Source organism: Antennarius striatus, chromosome 5, assembly GCF_040054535.1.
Source record: "Antennarius striatus isolate MH-2024 chromosome 5, ASM4005453v1, whole genome shotgun sequence".
NCBI lineage: Eukaryota > Metazoa > Chordata > Actinopteri > Lophiiformes > Antennariidae > Antennarius > Antennarius striatus.
Window position 1 is genome coordinate 5,690,001 of NC_090780.1, and position 21,818 is coordinate 5,711,818.

Consider the following 21,818-nt stretch of genomic DNA (forward strand, 5'->3'; position numbering starts at 1 on the left):
AAAGGTAACTCGGTCATTGTGTGCCATAGTTCAAAATGAAGTTGCACATAATAGGGGTTGTGGGACACTGACCTCTGCATTTTCACTCAGGTAGATCCTTTTTGAGATGTTGTTGATGGTCGAGATCCACTGGTGGAGAGATCATAGAGTGAGGAAAAAAACAGAATGACTGACAGTCAACACAGAACATGTTAGGTGACATCAAACTACTTTACCTCCTCACAGTGCTTCCTGTTCTCTGACTGCAGAATGACAACTCTGACAGAGGACAGAGACAAAAATTCAAACTTTATGAAGTTCTTTCCAATTTCAATATTACTTACGATGCTGTATAAATAGCTGATGAAAGTTTTTTTAAAAATGAGGCCCAAAGTAACACAATTTACAGAATAAAAACAAAACAAAAGATGAACAACTTATATAAGAATAATAGATAACATAAAAGACAAAAAATAAGAATTAAGGTGCTGGTAAATGTTATTTTATAATAAAAAATCCCGTTCAAAACAAAAAAAATTGGAAGGAAAGGCATGCTAATTTTTCCAGTCCATTGTACCTAGTGCTGCTTAGGGCTTTTACACTGCCAGCATCATCCTCATCTGGATTACTCATTAACTCATCTGTTTGTTACTCAACTCATAATTTCCTTGCCAGCAAAAATAGGTAACCACTGGTTTAACAACTTCCATTTTTTTGCAATTGCAGAAATCTAAAAAGAAATCTTTGATAATCTTTAATATCACTTGTATCTTGTGATATTACTGACTAGATTTTGAAGTTCATCAGACAAAATCCCAAGGAAAAAACACCTATTCATAGTTGTAGGTGAAAAACAAGGTCGGAGCTGCATTGTATATGCATTTTTTAGCTTCATTTTTATAGTATTCTAGATGGTATCTTGCAGACAGTGTCTCACAACCAATCCTACAACACAAGAGACTGTGAGTACTATAACATTTGATGAGTGTGGTGAGCATTTGAGCTTCATTGGCAAGAAGAAGAAAGAAGAAGGAAGAATAAGACTTTAAGGATCCCGTTAGGGAAATTATTATGTTTTTACTTGTGGTTAGTGCATACTGTATATGTTTTTTTTTGTACACGCCCCTAAACAACCAAGCACACACAAGGGGCCAGTAGGCATGCAGTAAATACAGTGAGGTTGAGTGACGGGTTGCTCCATCTTTGGTGCGGCCCAAATGAGCAGGTTGAGGAGAGGACGGTACCTTGCCCAAGGGCACATCAGCAGTGCTCAGGAGGTGAGCTGGCACCTCCCACTGCCAGCTCACACTATAAGAGTGAATGGACGGGAGCGGAAATCAAACTGCCGATCTTGGATCATTGGACGACCCGCTCTACTGACTGAGCTACTGCCGATACTTATAGACACAAGTATCAATAGGAAAAGAATAAATGAGATAGGATGAGATTAGTCGAGTTGAGATAAATTTTTCACAGCTATTCCAAAAGACCTTATTTCTACTTATATATAAATTAATGAATCCAGGTGATTTCTAGCATGGTACAGTGATAGGACTACCTGTATAATAAGCGCAAAGGTGAAAATTCCTTGTTACTTAATATTCCACAATCCACTGTTAGTACTACTATAACAAAGTGAAAACCATTTTGGAACAACAGCAACTCAGCCACAAAGTCACAGGCCATGCAAGATTACAAAGTAGGGTAAGCAGATCCTACAGTGCATGGTGTACGGAGGCTGCCAACTTTCTGCATAGTCAATAGCCACAAACCTTCAAACTTCATGTCAACTTTCAAGAAAAGTGTGTAGAGAGCTTCCTGCATCAATGGCCATCACTGAGCACAATGGAAAGCTTTGGATGCAGTGGTGCAAAGCATGCCATCACTGAATTTTAGAACAGAGAAGATGTGTTCTGTGGAGTAACAAATCACACTCCTCCACCTGGCAATCGGATGAATTAGTTTGTGTTTCACAGCTGCCAGGAGAATGGTATTTGTCTGACTGCACTGTGCCAACTTGTGAAGTTTAGTGGAGGTGGGATTATACAGTAGTTTCTCAGGTTCACCCCTCATCTGTCCATCCACTGTGGACCTGTTCTTCTACTGCCACCAATATAACCCCTCATCTATCCACTGGCTGGGTTCCTACTTCCTTCCTCCGGTGCCACCACGCATTCATTCCTGCTGCTGTGATAGTGTTTTTGATATAACCAACTAGATGATGGGGGACAAGCAACCCAGGAGTCAGTGAATGCAGCCTAGCATTCCCGTTTCCACTTCAGCGGAACTCCTAACACTCAACTTCAGACAGAGAATGAATCTGGTCTATCTGCCTCTCCCTCTCTCTGATAATTTTAAAATTCAAAAATCTGTCTCTGGCTAACCCGATTAAAACGGTCATCATATCAAACACACCACCGTACCTCAGCGACAACGCCCTGGAGAGGGAGCTGTCGCGACATGGTCGGCTCCTGAGTTCTATAAATTGGTTCTCGGTCGGCAATACCACTCAGGCATGTTACCAGTGAGGGCACAAAATGGTTCCAATGCGGGTGGGAGGAACATCTCATGCGTCACTGTCCGAAGAGAGGATGAGCACTGACTGTCGGCTGCCATGAGACAGGCCATTGCGACTGCGGGGGGTGGGGTCAGGCTGCTAGGCAGTCGGCTGCAGTGGTTGCCGCGGAGCCAGTGGTTGTAGCTTTTAAGCGGCTGTGGCGGCCTCCGGTGCCGCGGCCCGGGCTCTCAGGCCGCGGCCTTGTGGGTTTCTGACTCTATTCCGAACTGGGTCACCGGCTGCCGACTTGGAGCCGCAGAATAACAGGCAGGATACAGATGACAACGCAAATGTTAAACAGCCGGGGGCCGCAATCCCTCCGGTGGCTTCCAGTACTGCAGTCCTGATTTCACAATCGCAGCCTTGTGAGGTTCTATGTCCATCCCTAGCTGAATCGCCGGCCATCAACCCAGAGGTCACGGTTGACAGCACTAAGGTTAAACAGTCGCTGGCCACCAACCAAGGGACACAGAATAACACACAGGACACCGATAAAAGCAAAAAGGATGGACAGAGTGATTTGGTACAGGCTGAGGAGGCCAGCGGGACATCTGCCAGGATGACGTCTCAGGTGGAGAAGGAGGAAGGAGATGATGTTGTGATAGACGAGGAATTGTTAAAGAAAGCTCCTAAAAAAAATCTCTTGAATTTTGTGTCAACATGATTATCTTGTAATTGGGCTTTTATGAATGTGATTTTAAAATCAAATCAAATCAAAGTCTCTCCCTCTCTCTCTCTTATGTTCTGTGTTGAATGAAGGACTTGTGTTCATTCAGTGGTTAATCTAATTCACATATTTTTTGGTTATGTTCCCACATTTCATATGGTTTGTTTTTTGAAATGTGAGTTCCTGTTTAGACAAAGGTATAAAAGATGATTGCGGACAATGATTAGTTGTCCACAAAAATATTGTGTCAATGTGATTATCTTGTAATTTGGTCGTCATGAAGAAAAATAATTTTAAAAATCAAATCTCTGTGTTTGGTTTAATTCACGTATATTTTGCTCATACATTTCATATAATGTGTTTATGAAGTGTGAGTTCCTGTTCACGTGAACCTCTCTTGGTTTTTGTTTTCTTGTAATATTGACAATGAATAAAAGGGACTTTAAAAATAAAAATCAAATCTCTCCCTCTCTCTCACTCCCTTTCCCAGTCCCTATCCCAAATGTATTTCTTTTCCACCCAACTGGTCAAAGCGGATGGCCGCCCTCCAGAGTCCGAGTCCAGCCTGTACTTTCTTCCTCAATGAGGGAGATTTTCCCTGCCACTGTCTCTTACACTTGCTTTGGAGGGTTCTGTTGGGTTTGTCTGTCAGTAAAAGTGCAGTAATCCCTTGCTCAATCGAGTACCAACACGCGTGGCTTCGCCTCATCGTGATATTGTACGCAAATTCTATTGGCTGACAGCGTCCGGAAGTGCGCTACGTTCCGTGAGTCTCACACAGCGAACTCACACAGCGAACTTCCGTGAGACACAAAAGTGCTTTAAACAGTCTATATGAATGTGGGAAAAGGTAGTACAGATATAAGGTGGTTTAATATCGGTATGGGGAGGGTTCATAAACATTTAAACTGCTGTAAATGATAAAATTAATTGTTGTGATATCACTGAATTTAATTTTTGCGGGTGGTTCCTGGTACGCATTAACTGCGAGTAACAAGAAATCACTGTACTTCGAAATGTCTGTTGCTGTGTTTAAGTGCTTTATAAGCAAAACTTGATCAATTGGTTGTGTTTTTGGAGTTTGGATCTATGACCATTTTAAGCTCCCAGCTTTGTGGGAACAGTTTGGAGATGACCCTGTCCTGTTCCAAAATTACTGCACACCAGTGCAAAAAGCGAGGTCCGTAAAGACATGTATGAGCATGTTTGGTGTTGAACAGTCCTGGCCTCAACCAAACCGAACACCTTTGGGTAGAACATTCTTTTCAAAGGGACATTTGTGAGGTCAGACTCGGATTTTGGATGAAAAAAACCTGGCTCACAAAATGGTAAAAAATTCCCATAAACAGACGCCTAACCTTGGGGAAAGCCTTCCAAAAGGAGTTGAAGCTGTTATACCTACATAGTGTGGACACATAAGTTGACATGTGGATAAATGTAGGAAAGCTAATTCTTTTGGTATGGTAGTATATTTATCCAAACCACTTCAGAATGTATAGATGGGCTGCTCCAGCCCATCTACTGTAGATTTAGAGCAAACTTGAGTGTACAATTTGGAGAATGTTTGGAAAAAATGAGCTGTTTCAATTGATGTTCTCAACAGGAACAGTAGGTAATCATCTTTCTCCAGAACAATCTCTCTTCATATTTGAAAATATGGCTACGCCCCTGGATTGTGGAGACAAATTAAAACACAAAGTGTGAACTGATTACAGCAAGTTCAGAGCTATCTGAAATTACCTCTTTACCTCTTGTCTGACCATAAATAAAAACTAGCTTACAAAATTTCAGAACCTTATGTTATCACTAATAAAAATTTATGGGGACAAGTTTATTAATACTACCCTGGAAAACTCAAAAATAAGGAGAAGATGAAATGTTTGTGAAATCAAATGTTAGAATCAGGAGCCTTCTTACTTCTTCCCATCAAAGGAAGTGACCTGGAAGCAGAACCGCCGGTCATCGCAGTCAACCGCCATGACAGAACAATTGTCAAGGTCTGTGACCAGCCCGCCAGCAACTTCACCACGACCCTGCTGCATCAGATTACCTCCCTGTGTAAAAAAGTACTGTCGCTCCCAAGATGATGACACCAGCCCCGTCTTACTGGAAAACAAGAGAGTCAAATTCACTCTTTCATTGGTGATGCCAGTAAATCCAGATATTTTCAGACTTTAATACCCAATACCAACGATGTTACGATATTGACATGAATGAAAGATATTTTTCAAGACACTAAATTTAAAGATTTTCAAAACCATATTCACAAAATCCTTACAGAACATAAAAACACCATACTTTATAATAACAATTTTGCATTCAATAAAAATAATTTCATATTGTTTTTAGTCAAGTACCTTTTACATAGTTTTCTTAGTTCATTTTATTAGTTATTACAGCAGTAATTAATGTACTCTGAACCTGTTTATGTGTTTCAGCTTTGAGTGGCTCAAGAAGATTTCATCTTAAAAAGTACGAAATCATGTTTTTTCTAATAGATTATTACTCTGTATACACTGGATGGAGTTACGCTTATTTTTATGTTGTCAAAGTCACCATCTTCTTTATCTGTTTCAGAGAATACAGTAGGGAATGAGGCTGTATGTGATGCAATGGCAAATACTGTCTTTATTTTCTCTTCTAAATATTTAACTTTATAATATTGTCTAATTGTTTTAACATTTTTTTTATTCATGTCTCCATGTTCCCAAATCTTATTTTGCATTAAGTGCTGTAACCACTGATTCAAATGATCATCAATTGAAATGTGTTGTTTTTCCATGTCAAATACTTACTGTTCACTGTTTTAGAATAAAAAGTGAACTCTGGCACCATCGATTGGCAGAATAACAGAGAAACAACAGTGTGTGCTGAAATGCAAAGGCAGGAACTACCTATATCTTCAGAATGATTTTATTAATGTGGACCAGAAACTTTTGTTTTTAAATGTTAAAATATGTGTGTCCTACTTTCGGATGTATAGGTAGCCCTGTTTCCTTGTCAGGTTGCGACAAACAGGGGAGTGGGCAGGATCAGGGTCACATGGTGCATACAGCGAGTCACATGACCTCTCCAAATCCTGGATGGTCTGCTGCATCTGTCCAACCTCTTCCTCCATCTCCCGACGCACACTTGCACGAAGAGTGTCACAAGCATGCACGCACGCACGCACACGCACACGCACACACACACACACACACACACACACACACACACACACACACACACACATTGTCCAAAAGTAAATGAGTTAATGGAAATAAAATCAACTATTTAGATCTTTCCCAGACTTAGTAAGACGTGAGACTGAGTTCTTACTTCTGGACACTGGTTCCTATGGTCATAAGGAAGTCCTCCCACTGTTGGGTAAGATTTTCTGAACCCAGCTTGAAGAAACTGATCTGCACAGAAGAGACACACAAAGATAAGACAATATAAAAGAAGTTATAAGACAACATAAGATAAAATATTCTTTTATTAGTGCCATAGTGGACAAATTTCCATTATTACGGCAACATAAGCATTGCATATAAGCATGTATGTATACTGCATATATTATATCTATAGATACACATACATATATGTATATGGGTCATTCTTCCGAATTTGTGAAAATTGCTATCCCACAGTAAAAAAACAACTACTTAAGAAAAAAATTAAGAATTCAGACTTCAATATTTACTAAGATTATGTTGTAACGTAGTTAAACACAATTCTGTAACTAGATGGTAATTAAAATAAATATATACAAAATCATCATTTATGCTACCTTCCTACGTGCTTTCTATTGGGAAGTAGTTGCCCCAATCTCCAACCCCTAAGTTTCAATCACTGAAAATAATACTTAAAAGATTTTTTCATTTTTTTCCAATGGGATACTTTAAAATACGTTTGGTTTATTTTAAATAGAATGTAAAATATTTAGATTCACTTGGCAGTTTTTTTTTAAAATGACAAAACATGCTTGTCACTTTTATGTGACAACCGTAACACAAGTTGTTTTACCACGTGGGTAGAGCCACGTGGGTAGAGCCTGGTTTTACCCACACATATGAAGTTTTTGGCCAGCATCCCTGTCCCTTGTGGCTGTATTGTAAACCATTATCTCTCATCATTTTTAAGCAAATGTGTTCCAAAGTCTGAAAAATCACTGTTACATTAATATGTGTCACAACCGTACACAAATTATCTACAAGTCAGCACATCTTTAAGGACTCAAATCAAAATATTATGTTTTGTTATGTGTACAACTGTTTAAATATCTGTTTCTAGAGAAAATAATCACAGCCTGAAAGAGTGCGTGTGTGTGCGTGCATGCACATACCTGGGCCTGCATGTAGCCAAGCAGTGGCTCCAGCAAAGCTGTCTTCTTTTTGTACTGAAGTGTGTTAAGTGAACAAAAGTAGTGCATCATGGTCTGGTGCTGTTTTTTGCGGGAGGTGTACACATCCTCTACAGCTTCAGCTCGCAACTGCCAACACATAAAAATTGTTTCAGTGTTCTGGTATAATCATATAATTAGATAATATCACATTGTTTTGGTCATACTTCACCAAACAACAGTCACTGGCTATAGCTGTACATCTGACCAGTGCTTGACTCTCACACAGGTATGTGTTGAAACAAGATGTTATATTTTTTAAAATTATTTAGTATCACATGTAATGTGGCAGTACCTGTAGAGAAAAACCGTACTCAAAGGAGTCCAGTTACAGCATTTGCGTCAGAGCGCAGCAGGTCTGATTAACATAAAAAGTGTCTCCTATGACTCAGTGGGAACTGTTCTTCATGTTTAAATGAAGATTCCTTGGAGAAAGTTCATACAGACAAAAATAAAAACATTGAGTGTGTTACGGGCCTATACCTACTATAGATATGCATGCGAACTAACAATGTCTGCTAGAGTGGATTAATAATTTCCCTACAGGGATCAGTTACTTAAAATTTAAAAAAAAATTTTTAAATTATAAGAACCTAAAAAATGACAGAACCTAATATTAGGGGTGGCAGTGGCTCAGTGGGTAGAGCGGGTTGTCTGATGATTGCAGGATTCGCGGTTCCAGGTGACTCCCTCCCAGTCAACTTGGAGTGTGAGCTGACAGTGGGAGGTGTCAGCTCACCTCCCGAGCACTGTCCAGGCATCCTTGAGCAAGGCACCGTCCCCTTTAAAAGGTGGTCATTAGGGTATACCACAAAGGAGCTGCCAGACACTCTGCCTCCCCCCCTACAGCATGCCTACAGGCCCCTTGTTTTTATGTTATGGGCCTGTACATGCCGTATTTGCATGATGTGCAACAAACCAACAGTGTGTTCTTCCCTACAGGGATTAATAAAGTTTATTACATTTACATTTCATATTAGGAGAGATTGTCAATTAATTTCTTACCCTGTTATTGTCTTTCCTCTTGGACAGTCGACTGTATCTGTTAATGGCTGAGTCATGATCTGTGTACAGAAACAGGCAAGCAGACATTTTGATGCTTCTGTGAATTGACACAAAGGTCAATACACACAGTAATCCCTCGTTACTCACGGTTAATGCGTTCCAGGACCACCCGTGAAAAACAAAATTCCGCGACATAGAGACAAACTATTTTATTATTTACAGTAATTTAAACTTTTATGAACCCTCCCCATACTAACACTAAATCACCTTCTCTCTGTATTACCTTTTCCCAAATTCTTACAGACTGTTTAAAGCGCTTTTATGTTTCACGGAAGTGAACTGTGTTCCGTGAATCTCGGAATGCAGCGCACTTCTGGATGCTGTCAGCCAATAACATGCGCGTACGGTATATATACTGTGTATATACATTATACACACACATATATACATACTGTATATATACTGTATGTGTGTGTGTATATGTATGTACTGTATATACATTTATGCTCTTAATAAAAGTGTGTCTTAAAAGGTGAGTAAATCTCAAAATTCTTCAATTAAATGTAATAGTGAACACAAATGCATTGGGGACACTTCTATTTCAAAGCAAGAAAAGTAGATAAGCTAATTATTTTGAGGCGGGGGACGCTCCGGGCACGATGCCAGTGCTCCGGGGGGCCACACAGAGACGTAGACAAGCATACGTGCACAGATTCACGTCTACGGTGAATTTGGTACCTGCCAATTAACCTGAAGCCCCCCGTTTTTGGAGGTGGGAGGGAACCAGAGAACCCGGAGAGATCCCACGCAGACACAGGAATAACATGCAAACTCCGCACACGAAAGGACGCGAACCCGGAACCGCCTAGCTGTACGGCGGCAGCACTATCCACTCGCCACCATGCTGCCTTTCCTGAGAATCAAAAACTAATATTTAGTTGCTTAACCACTCCATTGTTCTCCTGGGGGACTTCAGTGCACACATCGGTAACAATGGAGACACCTCTAGGGGCGTGATTGGGAGGAATGGCCTCCCTGATCTAAACCCGAGTGGTGTTATGTTGTTGGACTTCAGTGCTATTCCTGACCCTATCCTTCCTGGTCACTCCCAAAGAGAACCTCAGCATCTTCATCTCTACTACCTCCAGCTCTGTCTCCTGTCTTTTCCTCAGTGACACTGTCTCTAGACCAAACAACATCGCTGGTCTCACCAGTTTTGTACACCTTTCCTTTCACTTTAGCTGAAACTCTTCTATCACACATCACACCTGACACTAAACTCCACCCGTTCCATCCTGCCTGTTCACGCTTCTTCACCTCTTTTCCACACTCTCCATTGCTCTGGACTGTTGAGCCTAAGTACTTAAAATCCTCCACCTTCTTGATCTCTTCTCCCTGTAACCTCACTCTTCCACTTGGGTCCCTCTCATTCACACACATGTACTCTGTCTTACTGCGGCTAACCTTCATTCCTCTCCTTTCCAGGACAAACCTCCACCTCTCTAGCTTCTCCTCCACCTGTTCCCTGCTCTCACTACAGATCACAATGTCATCTGCAAACATCATAGTCCATGGAGATTCCTGTCTAACCTTGTCTGTCAGCCTGTCCATCACCATAGCGAACAAGAAGGGGCTCAGAGCTGATCCCTGATGCAGTCCCACCTCCACCTTGAACTCCTCTGTCACACCTACAGCACACCTCACCACTGTCTTACAGTCCTCATACATGTCCTGCACTGCTCTAACATACTTCTCTGCCACTCCAGACTTCCTCATACAATACCACAGTTCCTCTCTGGGTACCCTGTCATAAGCTTTCCCCAGATCTACAAAAACACAATGCAGCTCCCTCTGGCCTTCTCTGTACTTCTCTATCAACATCCTAAAAGCAAATACTGCATCTGTAGTACTCTGTTTCGGCATGAAACCATACTGCTGCTCACAAATGTTCACTTCTGCCCTTAGTCTAGCTTCCACTACTCTCTCCCATAACTCCATTGTATGGCTCATCAGCTTTATTCCTCTGTAGTTGCCACAACTCTGCACATCTCCCTTGTTCTTAAAAATGGGCACCAGCACACTTCTCCTCCATTCCTCAGGCATCTTCTCACTATCCAAGATCCTGTTGAACAACCCAGTCAGAAACTCTACTGCCACCTCTCCTAGACACTTCCATACCTCTACAGGTATATCATCAGGACCAACTGCCTTTCCACTCTTCATCCTCTTCAATGCCCTCCTCACTTCATCCTGACTAATCTTTGCTACATCCTGGTCCACAACAGTCACCTCTTCTAGTCTTTGTTCTCTCTCATTTTCCACATTCATCAACTCTTCAAAGTACTCTTTCCATCTTCCCATCACACTACTGGCACCTGTCAATAGACTTCCATCCCTATCCTTAATCACCCTAACCTGCTGCACGTCCTTCCCATCTCTATCTCTCTGTCTTGCCAACCTGTATAGATCAGTCTCTCCCTCCCTGTCCAACCTAGCATACAAGTAATCATAAGCTTCTTGTTTGGCCTTTGCTAGCTCTACCTTCACCTTACGCTGCATCTCCCTGTACTCCTGTCTACTCTCCTCAGTCCTCTCAGTGTCCCACTTCCTCTTGGCTAACCTCTTTCTCTGTATACACTCCTGTACCTCCTCATTCCACCACCAAGTCTCCTTATCTACTTTCCTTCCAGATGACACACCAAGTACTCTCTTACCGGTCTCCCTGATCACATTAGCTGTAGTTGTCCAGTCATGTGGAAGCATCTCCTGACCACCCAGAGCCTGTCTTAACTCCTTCCTAAAAGTCATGTAACACTCTTCCTTTTTCAGCTTCCACCATTTTGTCTTCTGCTCTGCCTTTGCCCTCTTGATCTTCCTCACCACCAGAGTCATCCTACACACCACCATCCTATGCTGTTTGGCTACACTCTCACCTACCACTACTTTGCAGTCACTGATCTCTTTCAGATTACACCGTCTACACAAGATGTAGTCTACCTGTGTGCTCCTACCACCACTGTTATAGGTCACTCTATGTTCCTGCCTCTTCTGGAAGAAAGTATTCACTACAGCCATTTCCATCCTTTTTGCAAAGTCAACTACCATCTGTCCTTCTGCATTCCTCTCCTGGATACCAAACCTGCCCATCACCTCCTCATCACCTCTGTTTTCTGCACCAACATGTCCATTGAAGTCTGCTCCAATGACAACTCTCTCACTTCTAGGCATGCTCTGCATCACTTCATCAAAGTCCGACCAGAATTTCTCCTTCTCCTCCAGCTCACATCCTACCTGTGGAGCATACCCACTAACAACATTGAACATCACACCTTCTATTTCTAGCTTCAGACTCATCACTCTATCTGACACTCTTTTTACCTCCAGGACATTCCTAACAAACTCCTCCTTCAAGATAACTCCTACTCCATTTCTCTTCCTATCTACACCATGATAGAACAACTTGAACCATGCTCCTAAAGTTCGAGCCTTGCTACCTTTCCACCTGGTCTCCTGCACACACAGTATGTCTACCTTCCTCCTCTGCATCATGTCTACCAACTCTTTACCTTTTCCTGTCATAGCTCCAGCATTCAACGTCCCTACTCTTAGTCCTACACTCTTGGCGCTCCTATTGCCAAGAAAACCGTTTTGGTTAATTGGAAATATAAAAGAGCCCTAAACATCAACCATTGGCAGAATCTCCTCATTTATCACATTTTACTTGAGAAAACATCTGCTACTTGAAAAAAACAAAACTGGCAATGTTTACACAAAAATGGTATCATTTATTAGATATGAATATAAATACAGTGCGCCATCACGCATTCGTGCATCAACACTGGCGACTTCACTTCATCGTTGATCTTTGGTAGGTAGTCACGTGATACTGTACGAGCATTTTATTGGCTGATGGCATCCGGAAGTGCGCTACGTTCTGTGAGTCTCGGAACACAATGCACTTTCGTAAGATACAAAAGTGCTTTTAACAGTTAATAAGAATGTGGGAAAGGGTAATACAGATAGAAGGTGGTTTAATATCACTATGGGGAGGGTTCATAAACGATTACATTATAATAAAATAGTTTCTCACTATATCGCAGAATTCGCTATTTGCGTATGGTTCTTGGAACTATATAACCGCAAGTAACGACGGCGCACTGTATATAAATCTATAGCTTTCACTTGTCTGTCAACTTATGCCTCCATTCTTACACATCTGAAATGTTCCTGAACATAGTGTATTTGCGGAGGGGGTGCTCCAGTCTACCGTTTTGTAGTTGCCGGGTGTGGGTGTGTGGCCCTAACCTGGCTTGGGGTGGGGGCAGCGATGGGTGGGGCCTACGGCCCGGATTATGCCGCTGCTGATGCCCCATGTGTGGGAACCTTTGGGTCCTATCAGAACATGATGAGTCTCTCTTCAGACATTATAATCTCGTGCCCTCCGTCTTCCTTCTGCACCATTTTCCTCTGGTGGCCTATTCTATACTGTCAGGACTTCCACTACTCTGGTGTTTTATACTACTGAGTATTAAGATATTGGATTTAATTTGAATTTTTTTTAAAAATAATTATTTAGTATACTTTAGTAATCCCCGAAGGGAAATTAAGAGCACACACTAGTTTGAATAAACACATGCATATACATGTACAGTATATGTTAGTATGTACAGGCCCCTGTAATGCACACTAACACACACAACAGGGCTTGTAGGCATGCAATGGGAGGTAGAGTGGCAGGCAGCTACTACATGGTGCGCCCCAAATGAGCAACTTTTTATAAAGGGGGACGGCGCCCTGCTCAAGGGCGCCTCTCTCAAGGGCGCCTCTGCAGTGCTCTGGAGGTGAGCTGACACCTCCCACTGTCAGCGCATGCTCCAGGCGGCTGGGCGGTAGCGGGAATCGAACCGCCGATCTTTGGACGACCTGCTTTACCGCTCCGCTGCTCTACCACTGAGCCACTGTCGCCCCTCAAAAGGTCGTGAAAGATCATGAAACAGCTCAAGTCTCTTCCACTCTAGCAGCACCGTCTGTCTGACCACTACCCTGTTTGTGTTTTCTCTCCCTCTCTCCTTCCGTTTGACCCTTAACTCACAGGTGCAGCACTTCCCCCTCTGGCTCACAATAGTAAACTCTCATAAAGATTGACAAAAGTTACCAGGGACGAGGATGGACGCATGCAATAATTTTTAAAAAACAGATTTTGCTGCAAGACTAAAACATGCATTGATCTCATAAAAAGTTGACCCTTTTTGTGGTGTTAAACTATGAGAATACATGCAGACAAAAAAAAAGTAACACCACGCCATCATGGATTAAAATTCTGCAGCACACACAAGCATCACTTTCTCAGGATGTGAACAGGCCTGTCAGAAGTTTGCCAATGACCATCTGGATGATCAAGCAGAAAAATGGGAGGTCATGTAGTCTGATGAGACAAAAACCAATCTCTTTGGTCTAAACTCCACTCCCCATGTTTGGAGGAAAAAGAAGGGTAAGTACAAGCCCAAGAACACCATCCCAACCGTGAAGCATGGGGGTGGGAACATCAGTCTTTTGGAATGATTTCATACAAAGAGGACAGGATGACTGAACTATATTGAGGGAAAGATGGTTGGGGCATGTATCTCAAGGTCTTGAGATACATGGCCCCAAGAGCATTGAAGATGGGTCATGGCTGGGTCTTCCTGTATGACAACGACCCAAAACAGAGAGCTAGGTCATCTAAAGAGTGGCTCCGTAAGATGCATCTCAAGGTACTGGAGTGGCCGAGCCAGTCTCCAGACTTGAGCCCAATAGAAATCTTTGGAGCGGAGCTGAAGGTCTGTGTTGCCCAGCAACAGCCCCAAAAACTTAAGAATCTTGAGAAGATCTGTATAAAGGAGTGGGCCGAAATCCCTGCTGCCAGTGAGTGCAAACCTGGTCAAGAACTACAGGAAATATCTGATCTCTGTAACTGCAAACGAAGGTTTCTGTACCAAATATTAAGTTCTGTTATTGTAATGTATCAAATATGTATGCCATGCAATAAAATGCAATTTAATTACTTAGAAACCATACAATGTGACTTTATGGATTTTTTTTTTAACATTCCTTCACTCACAGCCCCTATGATAAAAATTACAGACTTCCACGTTTTGTCAGTGGGAGAACCTGCAAAATTGGCAATGCATTAAATACTTGTTTTCCCCATTGTATATCTGGTTCGTAGCAGGGGTATTTATCCACTCCTAATGCTTTAAAGGGACAGTAAAGCTAATTTTAAGTGACATATATGTTATTCATCATTATGACAAATAGAAGAAAAAATAAATTTTATGTGTGTAGCATCATCCGTTTGGTCAAAAAAGCTTAAAATCTGCAGCAGCTTCCGCACTCAGTGGTCATGTGGGCGTCATACGTCACTTCTCACAACAGTTCAATACCAAATATTGTATACATGCACTTGGTATTTATTGTATCAACTCGTGAAAAAATTTGGTAGACAATAGTTTTTTCCCCATAAATGGTATATTTTAGGGCTTCATCATCTCCATAGTGCCCCAGTCACTCTTGACTAGCTCCCTACATATATAATGAATCAATATTAAATTATTAAACAGTTAACCTACCATCACTGGATATTTGGAAGACTTCTTTCAGAGTGAGGATCTCTGCAGAGCAAAAAGAATATCAAGAGATGTTTGTTGTCTCTGTTTACATAATTACATTTATAACTGTGACTTACAACATGTACTGCATGTGTTATTAGCTGGATGATAATATGACAAATAGAAACAGACCCCACCATTTTATGTGTAGTACAGTTAGACAATGTGTGTCCTACCCTTCAGGTCTCTCTCTTTAAACTGAGTGATTGGAAACATCATGGCATCTGCCAGCTGTGTGGACAAGACAGCATGACAGGAACTCAACTAGAGAGAGAGAAAGAGGAGAGCCTAAGAAAAATAATTTTCTTCAATCAGGTTGACCCATTACCTGTGGCCCTGGCGCTCACTCTGTGTTTTATATGTTTGCAGTCTTATTACCATAGGTAACTCCGTCAAAGTTTGACCAATTAGAAAAATTCCAACATTGATGGAAAGTTGGCAATTGTGGGTATGTCTAGATATATGGCTCATTATGGTTTTGTCACAACTGTGTGAAAAAAGTATCTGTGACAATACACCGGATGTATTGCAAGATCATTACACAACTTCTCAATACCATAGCTCCTTGAAATTTTGCTCAAACTCAAAAATTCCAACAATGATAGGGAGCTGAAAATCTGTGCTCTTTGTCAATGCATGGCGAACTGGTACAGGCGAAACTTCAGCTTTGACGGAAGATGAGGGTGAAAAAGACAGGAAAGCCAGAGAGTAATAAGAATGAGCAAAGGAGTGATGTCTTTCTAAAAACAAATATTAAATAGGTTTATTTTTTTGTGGCTGTGGCTGTGTGTGTGTGTGTGTGTGTGTGTGTGTGTGTGTGTGTGTGTGTGTGTGTCTGTGTCTGTGTTTTATATCGATGTTGGGAAGACCATAAAGAATAATCAAACAGCCGTTCCTCTTTGTTTAGGAGAACAGACTGGAAGCTTCTTTTACTTATTTGCCCATGCATTTAGGTAGTTATATTTTGCATTGTTTTTTGCATACCCTGAGTCCTATCACCCAAAAAATTGCTGATTATTCTAAACACGTATAAGTTCACATTTTTAACAAAACTTCTTGAACAATAAAAAAAATTAAAAAACTGCTGCTGACTATTTCCGTGGAAAAGGGACCAAAGCCATCAGTTTTAGGGCATTTCCTGATCATTTTATAGCAACAATAACAACATATGTACAAATATCCATTTTTAGCCTCAGTAGGTAAAGGGTTAAAGACTTCAATGTGATCACAGAAGATGAGTAAGGTGTTTTTACTTATCTTCTGTGGTCACACTGATTTACTGCTAAGTGTTCATATACATTAACAGTAAATCACTTGAGATGTTATATAAAATCAGACATGGAATGCCTATATGAGTCATTCTACGAATTTGTGCAAATTGCTGTCTCACAATAATAAAAAAAACTAAAGAAAAAAAATAAGAATTCAGACTCTCAATATTCATTAAGATTATGTTATGATCTAGTTAAATACAATACTGTAAATAGATAGCAATTAAACTTATATATACAAAATCATCATTTATGCTACCTTCCTAGCTACTTTGTATTGGAATGTAGTTGTCCCATCTCAAACCCTTAAATTTAAATCCCTGAAAATAACACTTTTTTTCATTTTTTCCAATGGTAAATTTTAAAATATATATTTGGTTTATTTTAAACAGAATGTAAAATAGTTTGCTTCACTTTGCAGTTTTACAAAACATGCTTCAAAAAATGCTGTCCCATGCTTTATGTCACAACCGTAACACTGTTTTACCACGTGGGTGGAGCGTGGTTTTAACCACACATCAGAATTTCTGGCCAAGAAGTGAGACAACATCCCTGTCCCTTACAGCTCCATGGTGAGTCATTATCTCTCATCATTTTTTTAGTAAATGTGTTCCAAAGTCTGAAAAATCACTGTTACATTAATACTTCCCAACCATACACAAATTATCTTCAAGTCAGTACACCTTTAAGGACTCATATCAAAATATTATGTTTTGTTGTGTGTACAGCTATTCAAACATCTGTTTCTAACCATTTACTTGTAAGTCTGTTTGACTTATGCTAGGAATTATCTAAAAATGTCACAACCGTAACACTCACAACCGTAACAATTGGTAACATTATGGGTGTGACAAAATCATTATGGTAGTGAGAATATGTAATGTTACATATATTTAAGGCAATGTCTTATCATTATTGTTACATTATACTAAAACATAGTCTTCTTTTCCTTTCGGCCATTCCCTTCAGGGGTCGCCACAGCAAATTGATTGCCTCCATCTAACCCTGTCTTCTGCATCCTCTTCTCTCACACCAACTACGTTCATGTCCTCTTTCACTACATCCATAAACCTCATCTTTGGTCTTCCTCTAGGCCTCCTGCCTCGCAGTTCAAAACTCAGAATCCTTCTACCAATATATTCACTATCTCTCCTCTGGACACGTCCAAAGCAACTCGGTCTGGCCTCTCTGACTTTATCTTTAAAGCCACTAACATGTGCTGTCCCTCTGATGTACTCATTCCGGATCCTATCCTGGTCACTCCCAGAGAGAACCTCGGCATCTTCATCTCTGCTACCTCCAGCTCTGTCTCCTGTCTTTACCTCAGTGACACTGTCTCTAGACCAAACAACATCGCTGGTCACACACACACACACACACACACACACACACACACACACACACACACACACACACACACACACACACACACACACACACACACACACACACACACACACACACACACCACACACACACACAGCAAAGCCAAAAGCTAACTTAGTTCAACAGTTTGGGAGGAACTTTCAGTATGTAGCTCTGAGCTACATACATTGTGGACATTACCCCACAATGCTACCGTAGCCTGAACGAACTCCCCCCTCGGGGATTGCCACACCCTTGGGAATGTCAACCAATCAATATCGTCAATCCCTCTGTCCAATCACAGAGTGTCATTTGTGACGTAACAAATGGCCATTCTAGCAAAATCCAATTGTATTGATTCGGTGTGGGCCATGAATTCATAAAACTCCAAATATCTATTGATGTAGGAAGCTTTTATTTACCAGATTCTAGGAGGTGGTCGGTTAGGGAAGACCACTATGTATATGTAAAGACCTGAAAATGTGTGATTTTCATAATAGGACCCTAGGTTTTAAACAAATTTTTGAACTAACTACGTTTTAAATTAACTAGGTTTTGAATTAACTAGGTTTTGAGTTATTATTTAACATAAGCAGTGTATCTGTTATTATTTAAATATTATTTATGTTTATTGTTTGTTTACACTTTTTGTGTTTACACTGTAAGTTTGCACTTTTACATCCTTCATACTTACACACACCATGATGCCACAATATGATGAGTCTTGATGTCTTTATGTAGTACAGCATTGCACATACGTTTTTATATTGCACATATCTGTTTATTGTATATTTCAGTGTTAGTGTTGGCTTTCTGTTTCAGGCTGGTTTTTGCACTTTGCTTTTTGCACTCTGCTTTTCTTTTTTGTGCATCAATTCTACATTATGTGCCTTCAATTGCCCCTTGGGGACTAATGAAGGTTTTTTTGAATTGAGTTTGAATTAATATTATTATTATTATTTATATTATTATTAGTATTATTAACAATAATATATTGATTTGTAAATCACATTTCATTCTCAAGAATCTCAGAGCGCTAAATAGTGTATGATATAATAAACATGAATATAATGCTGATCGGGGTCGGCAGTAGCACAGCCCACTGAGTCTTAGACTGGGGACCGGGGGGTCGACAGTTCAAGACCCGTGTAAATTTTGGAGTGTGAACTTAAAGCAGGAGGTATCAGTTAACCTCCCGAACACTGCCAAGGCACACGAGAATAAATCAGCACAAATTGTTATGTTCGTTTCTGTTTTGTATGTTAAAGTGCTTTATATGTTGTGCTCCTCAGTTAATGTTGCTGAACTGAATTTGAATGTTATTATTTATCGATTTTATTTAATTTTATTTTTCAGTATCAAATGGTGCAATAAGTTGGTCAAAAAAATTTTTGTTTAAACAAAGATATATTTAGTTTTTTAGTTCAGGCAAATTGATGCACTTACAATCTTTTCTGCTATAGATTAAAAAATAATGTTAATAAAATTATTCTTTGTTATAAGTCGAACTATATATCTGCTTTTCTTTTTTGTTTTATTTAATCTTAATAAGGATACAATGTTATGCAAAGGTTTACTTATAACAATGTTATAGACAAATTATAATATTTGTAGTCTAATTTTATAATATTTGTAGCGGAGAGTGGAGAGGCGCAAATTTTTTTCTTCTTGCTGGGGGGGCGTGACAGAAAATAATTGAGAAGCACTGGATTAATATAATAGTTTTTATTGCAGTGTGTTGCTGTGTTACGGTAGTGACACATTTCAGAACTGGAAAAACATTTCAATAACAGGCAAGGCATTAATATATGAAATTTGACTGCCCCTTTTCTAGATTTGTACTGTGCAATCATGGCAAAATGTATGGACAAGGTTTTTGAAAAAAAACCCACAACTTTTGAAAATGTGTTTTCAACTCTGAACATTGCACCAATTCAGTAGAATGGCCAATATATTGTATTTCCACCAGTGAGAAAATTAATCTGTTGGATTTTTGTATTCTTGCTCACCTCATCAATAACTTCTGCAAACTGCTGCAGGGTGGAGCTCATCACCTCGTCATCACCGCCCAGAGGAAAACGCTGTGTACAACAGGATTAATATGAACAAATAGATAGAAATGTTTCTTGTGAGGATGATGTTTATGCTAAAGCAGCAAATATGCCTAAAAGACTCTTGAATTACAGTATGAAGTCAGATTAATCACAGAAAGCTGTGGTTACTGTGAAATAACTGTAGTTAGTATTTTTGAACCCCGAGTTATATTGCAAAGTACATAAAATTACTGGTGTATTGAGGCTGCAGGTTGCTCTAGTGTGATAAAGTTGTGGTTTTTATGTTGCCAGTAGTTCTTCTTATACATATTAACTCTGACTAATACTATGTACCGTCTACCGTGGCAAGGCTATGGGCTATCACTATTGTCACAAAGCTGTAGGCTTGGGGTTGGGGATGTTTCTTGAGGTTTGAAGCTCCAGTCCTACCTGTTTGTCGTATTCTTTCAGCAATCTAGAGGTCAGGTGTGTTGCAGCACTCAGCTCATTCTTAAAGAGGAAGAAGAAGACAGTACTGAGCAGAAGATGGTACACCTTCCATTCAACTGCAACAAATCAGTGTTCATGAATATTTCCCTGCCAGTGGCACTACACCTGTAGATCATTCATAATTACGTACCTGTGCATCATAGATCCTATTCATGGCCTGGTAGAGCTGTGTACAATAGCTGGAAATGGCTGCAGTGTCCTCCTCAAACACTCCCAGCAGAGACCGTGTCTACATAGAAAACACAGAACAGAACTTGAAAATGAAAATACAGTCTAAGTTAATTATTTGACCAAAGTAAAAAATTCCATTGCAAGATAACTGTATTGCCCTAAATTATCCCTTGTATAACTGTCAAAAACAAGCCAACGCTCATCTACGTAAACGAGTTATTTAACAAGTTAGCTAGCCCACCCGTCATTGTCATTTTCGGAATATTTTTTACAGTACAGTGGACAACATTTCACGATTTACCTACTATAGAACTAATCCAACGCATGTAAACTACGTCTGCTCACTGCCATAAAGAATTTCGGCATACAGATTATTTGGCCAGATCCCAAAATGCAGGTGTTTTTGCCCTGAATTTGCTGCATCAACACGGGGTATTTGAGCTCAGAGCGAAGTAGAGGGCGGTTGTGAATCTCTGTAATGATGTGTTTTGATCATCGATAATAAAGAAGATCAGGGCGAAGCTACTACTAGACCAAAACATTAGCAGCTACCACCGGAAGGAAGAGAAACTCTGGGAGTCAAGCAAAGTGGCTACGGAAGTATCCAGGAAAAAAAAATATTTGAATGGCTGTCCTTAAAAACCAACATCTGTGTGAACTTTGACGTTCTGTTTTGCTCACTAACGGGAATCCCCTTCAGCAGATACGTACAGCTCAACTGTCATATCGTATTTGAACTGTCCGACTGATAGCTATTGCTAACAGGGCCGTTCGTTGGTCAAAACACTACCAACAATGACGGTTAGCTTACCCACAGACGTGGCTAACGTTAGCATGCCAAGTCAGTCTACAGAAAAAGAGCTGTTACCTGCGGACTATCCTCCATCGTCTCGTCGATCGGCAACTTCTCTATACCGGGCATAGCTGTAACTGGTTATTGATACCAAACGACGGACAACAATGCACTACAAATTGACTTATCAACTGTCACTGTATTCTAACAGTATTCAGAACAACCCCAAATTAGCTCCTCCCGGTTCCAAAAGTCCCGCCCTTCCAAATGATTTTTATTGGATAGGAGTTAAATGTCCTGTTAATTTTTGGTGATTTACGATTTAAAGGCAAAAGGCGACATGTTGGCCCTGACAAAGATCGCCTTTTCTTTAAAACGGTTCTATTCATTGCCAAAATGGCGGTGGGCAAAGAAAACCTTTCTTTGTTACTGACTTTGG

General features: G+C 40.4%; 1 protein-coding gene across 1 annotated transcript in view; it reads right to left on the bottom strand.

Moving 5' to 3' along the window:
• appl1 (adaptor protein, phosphotyrosine interaction, PH domain and leucine zipper containing 1) overlaps positions 1-21,615 on the bottom strand; it is a 32,323-nt gene extending 10,708 nt beyond the window's left edge. The window contains exons 1-13 of the mRNA XM_068314510.1: positions 21,455-21,615; positions 20,546-20,644; positions 20,356-20,415; positions 19,882-19,953; positions 15,413-15,500; positions 15,198-15,239; positions 8,590-8,648; positions 7,528-7,674; positions 6,522-6,604; positions 6,173-6,334; positions 5,121-5,309; positions 216-258; positions 73-129 (exon numbers count right to left, since the gene is read on the bottom strand). Of these exons, the coding sequence (XP_068170611.1) occupies positions 73-129; positions 216-258; positions 5,121-5,309; positions 6,173-6,334; positions 6,522-6,604; positions 7,528-7,674; positions 8,590-8,648; positions 15,198-15,239; positions 15,413-15,500; positions 19,882-19,953; positions 20,356-20,415; positions 20,546-20,644; positions 21,455-21,508 (1,155 nt within the window). The 5' untranslated portion in view covers positions 21,509-21,615. The remainder of the gene's footprint in view (positions 1-72; positions 130-215; positions 259-5,120; positions 5,310-6,172; positions 6,335-6,521; positions 6,605-7,527; positions 7,675-8,589; positions 8,649-15,197; positions 15,240-15,412; positions 15,501-19,881; positions 19,954-20,355; positions 20,416-20,545; positions 20,645-21,454) is intronic.
• Positions 21,616-21,818: the final 203 nt, after the last annotated feature.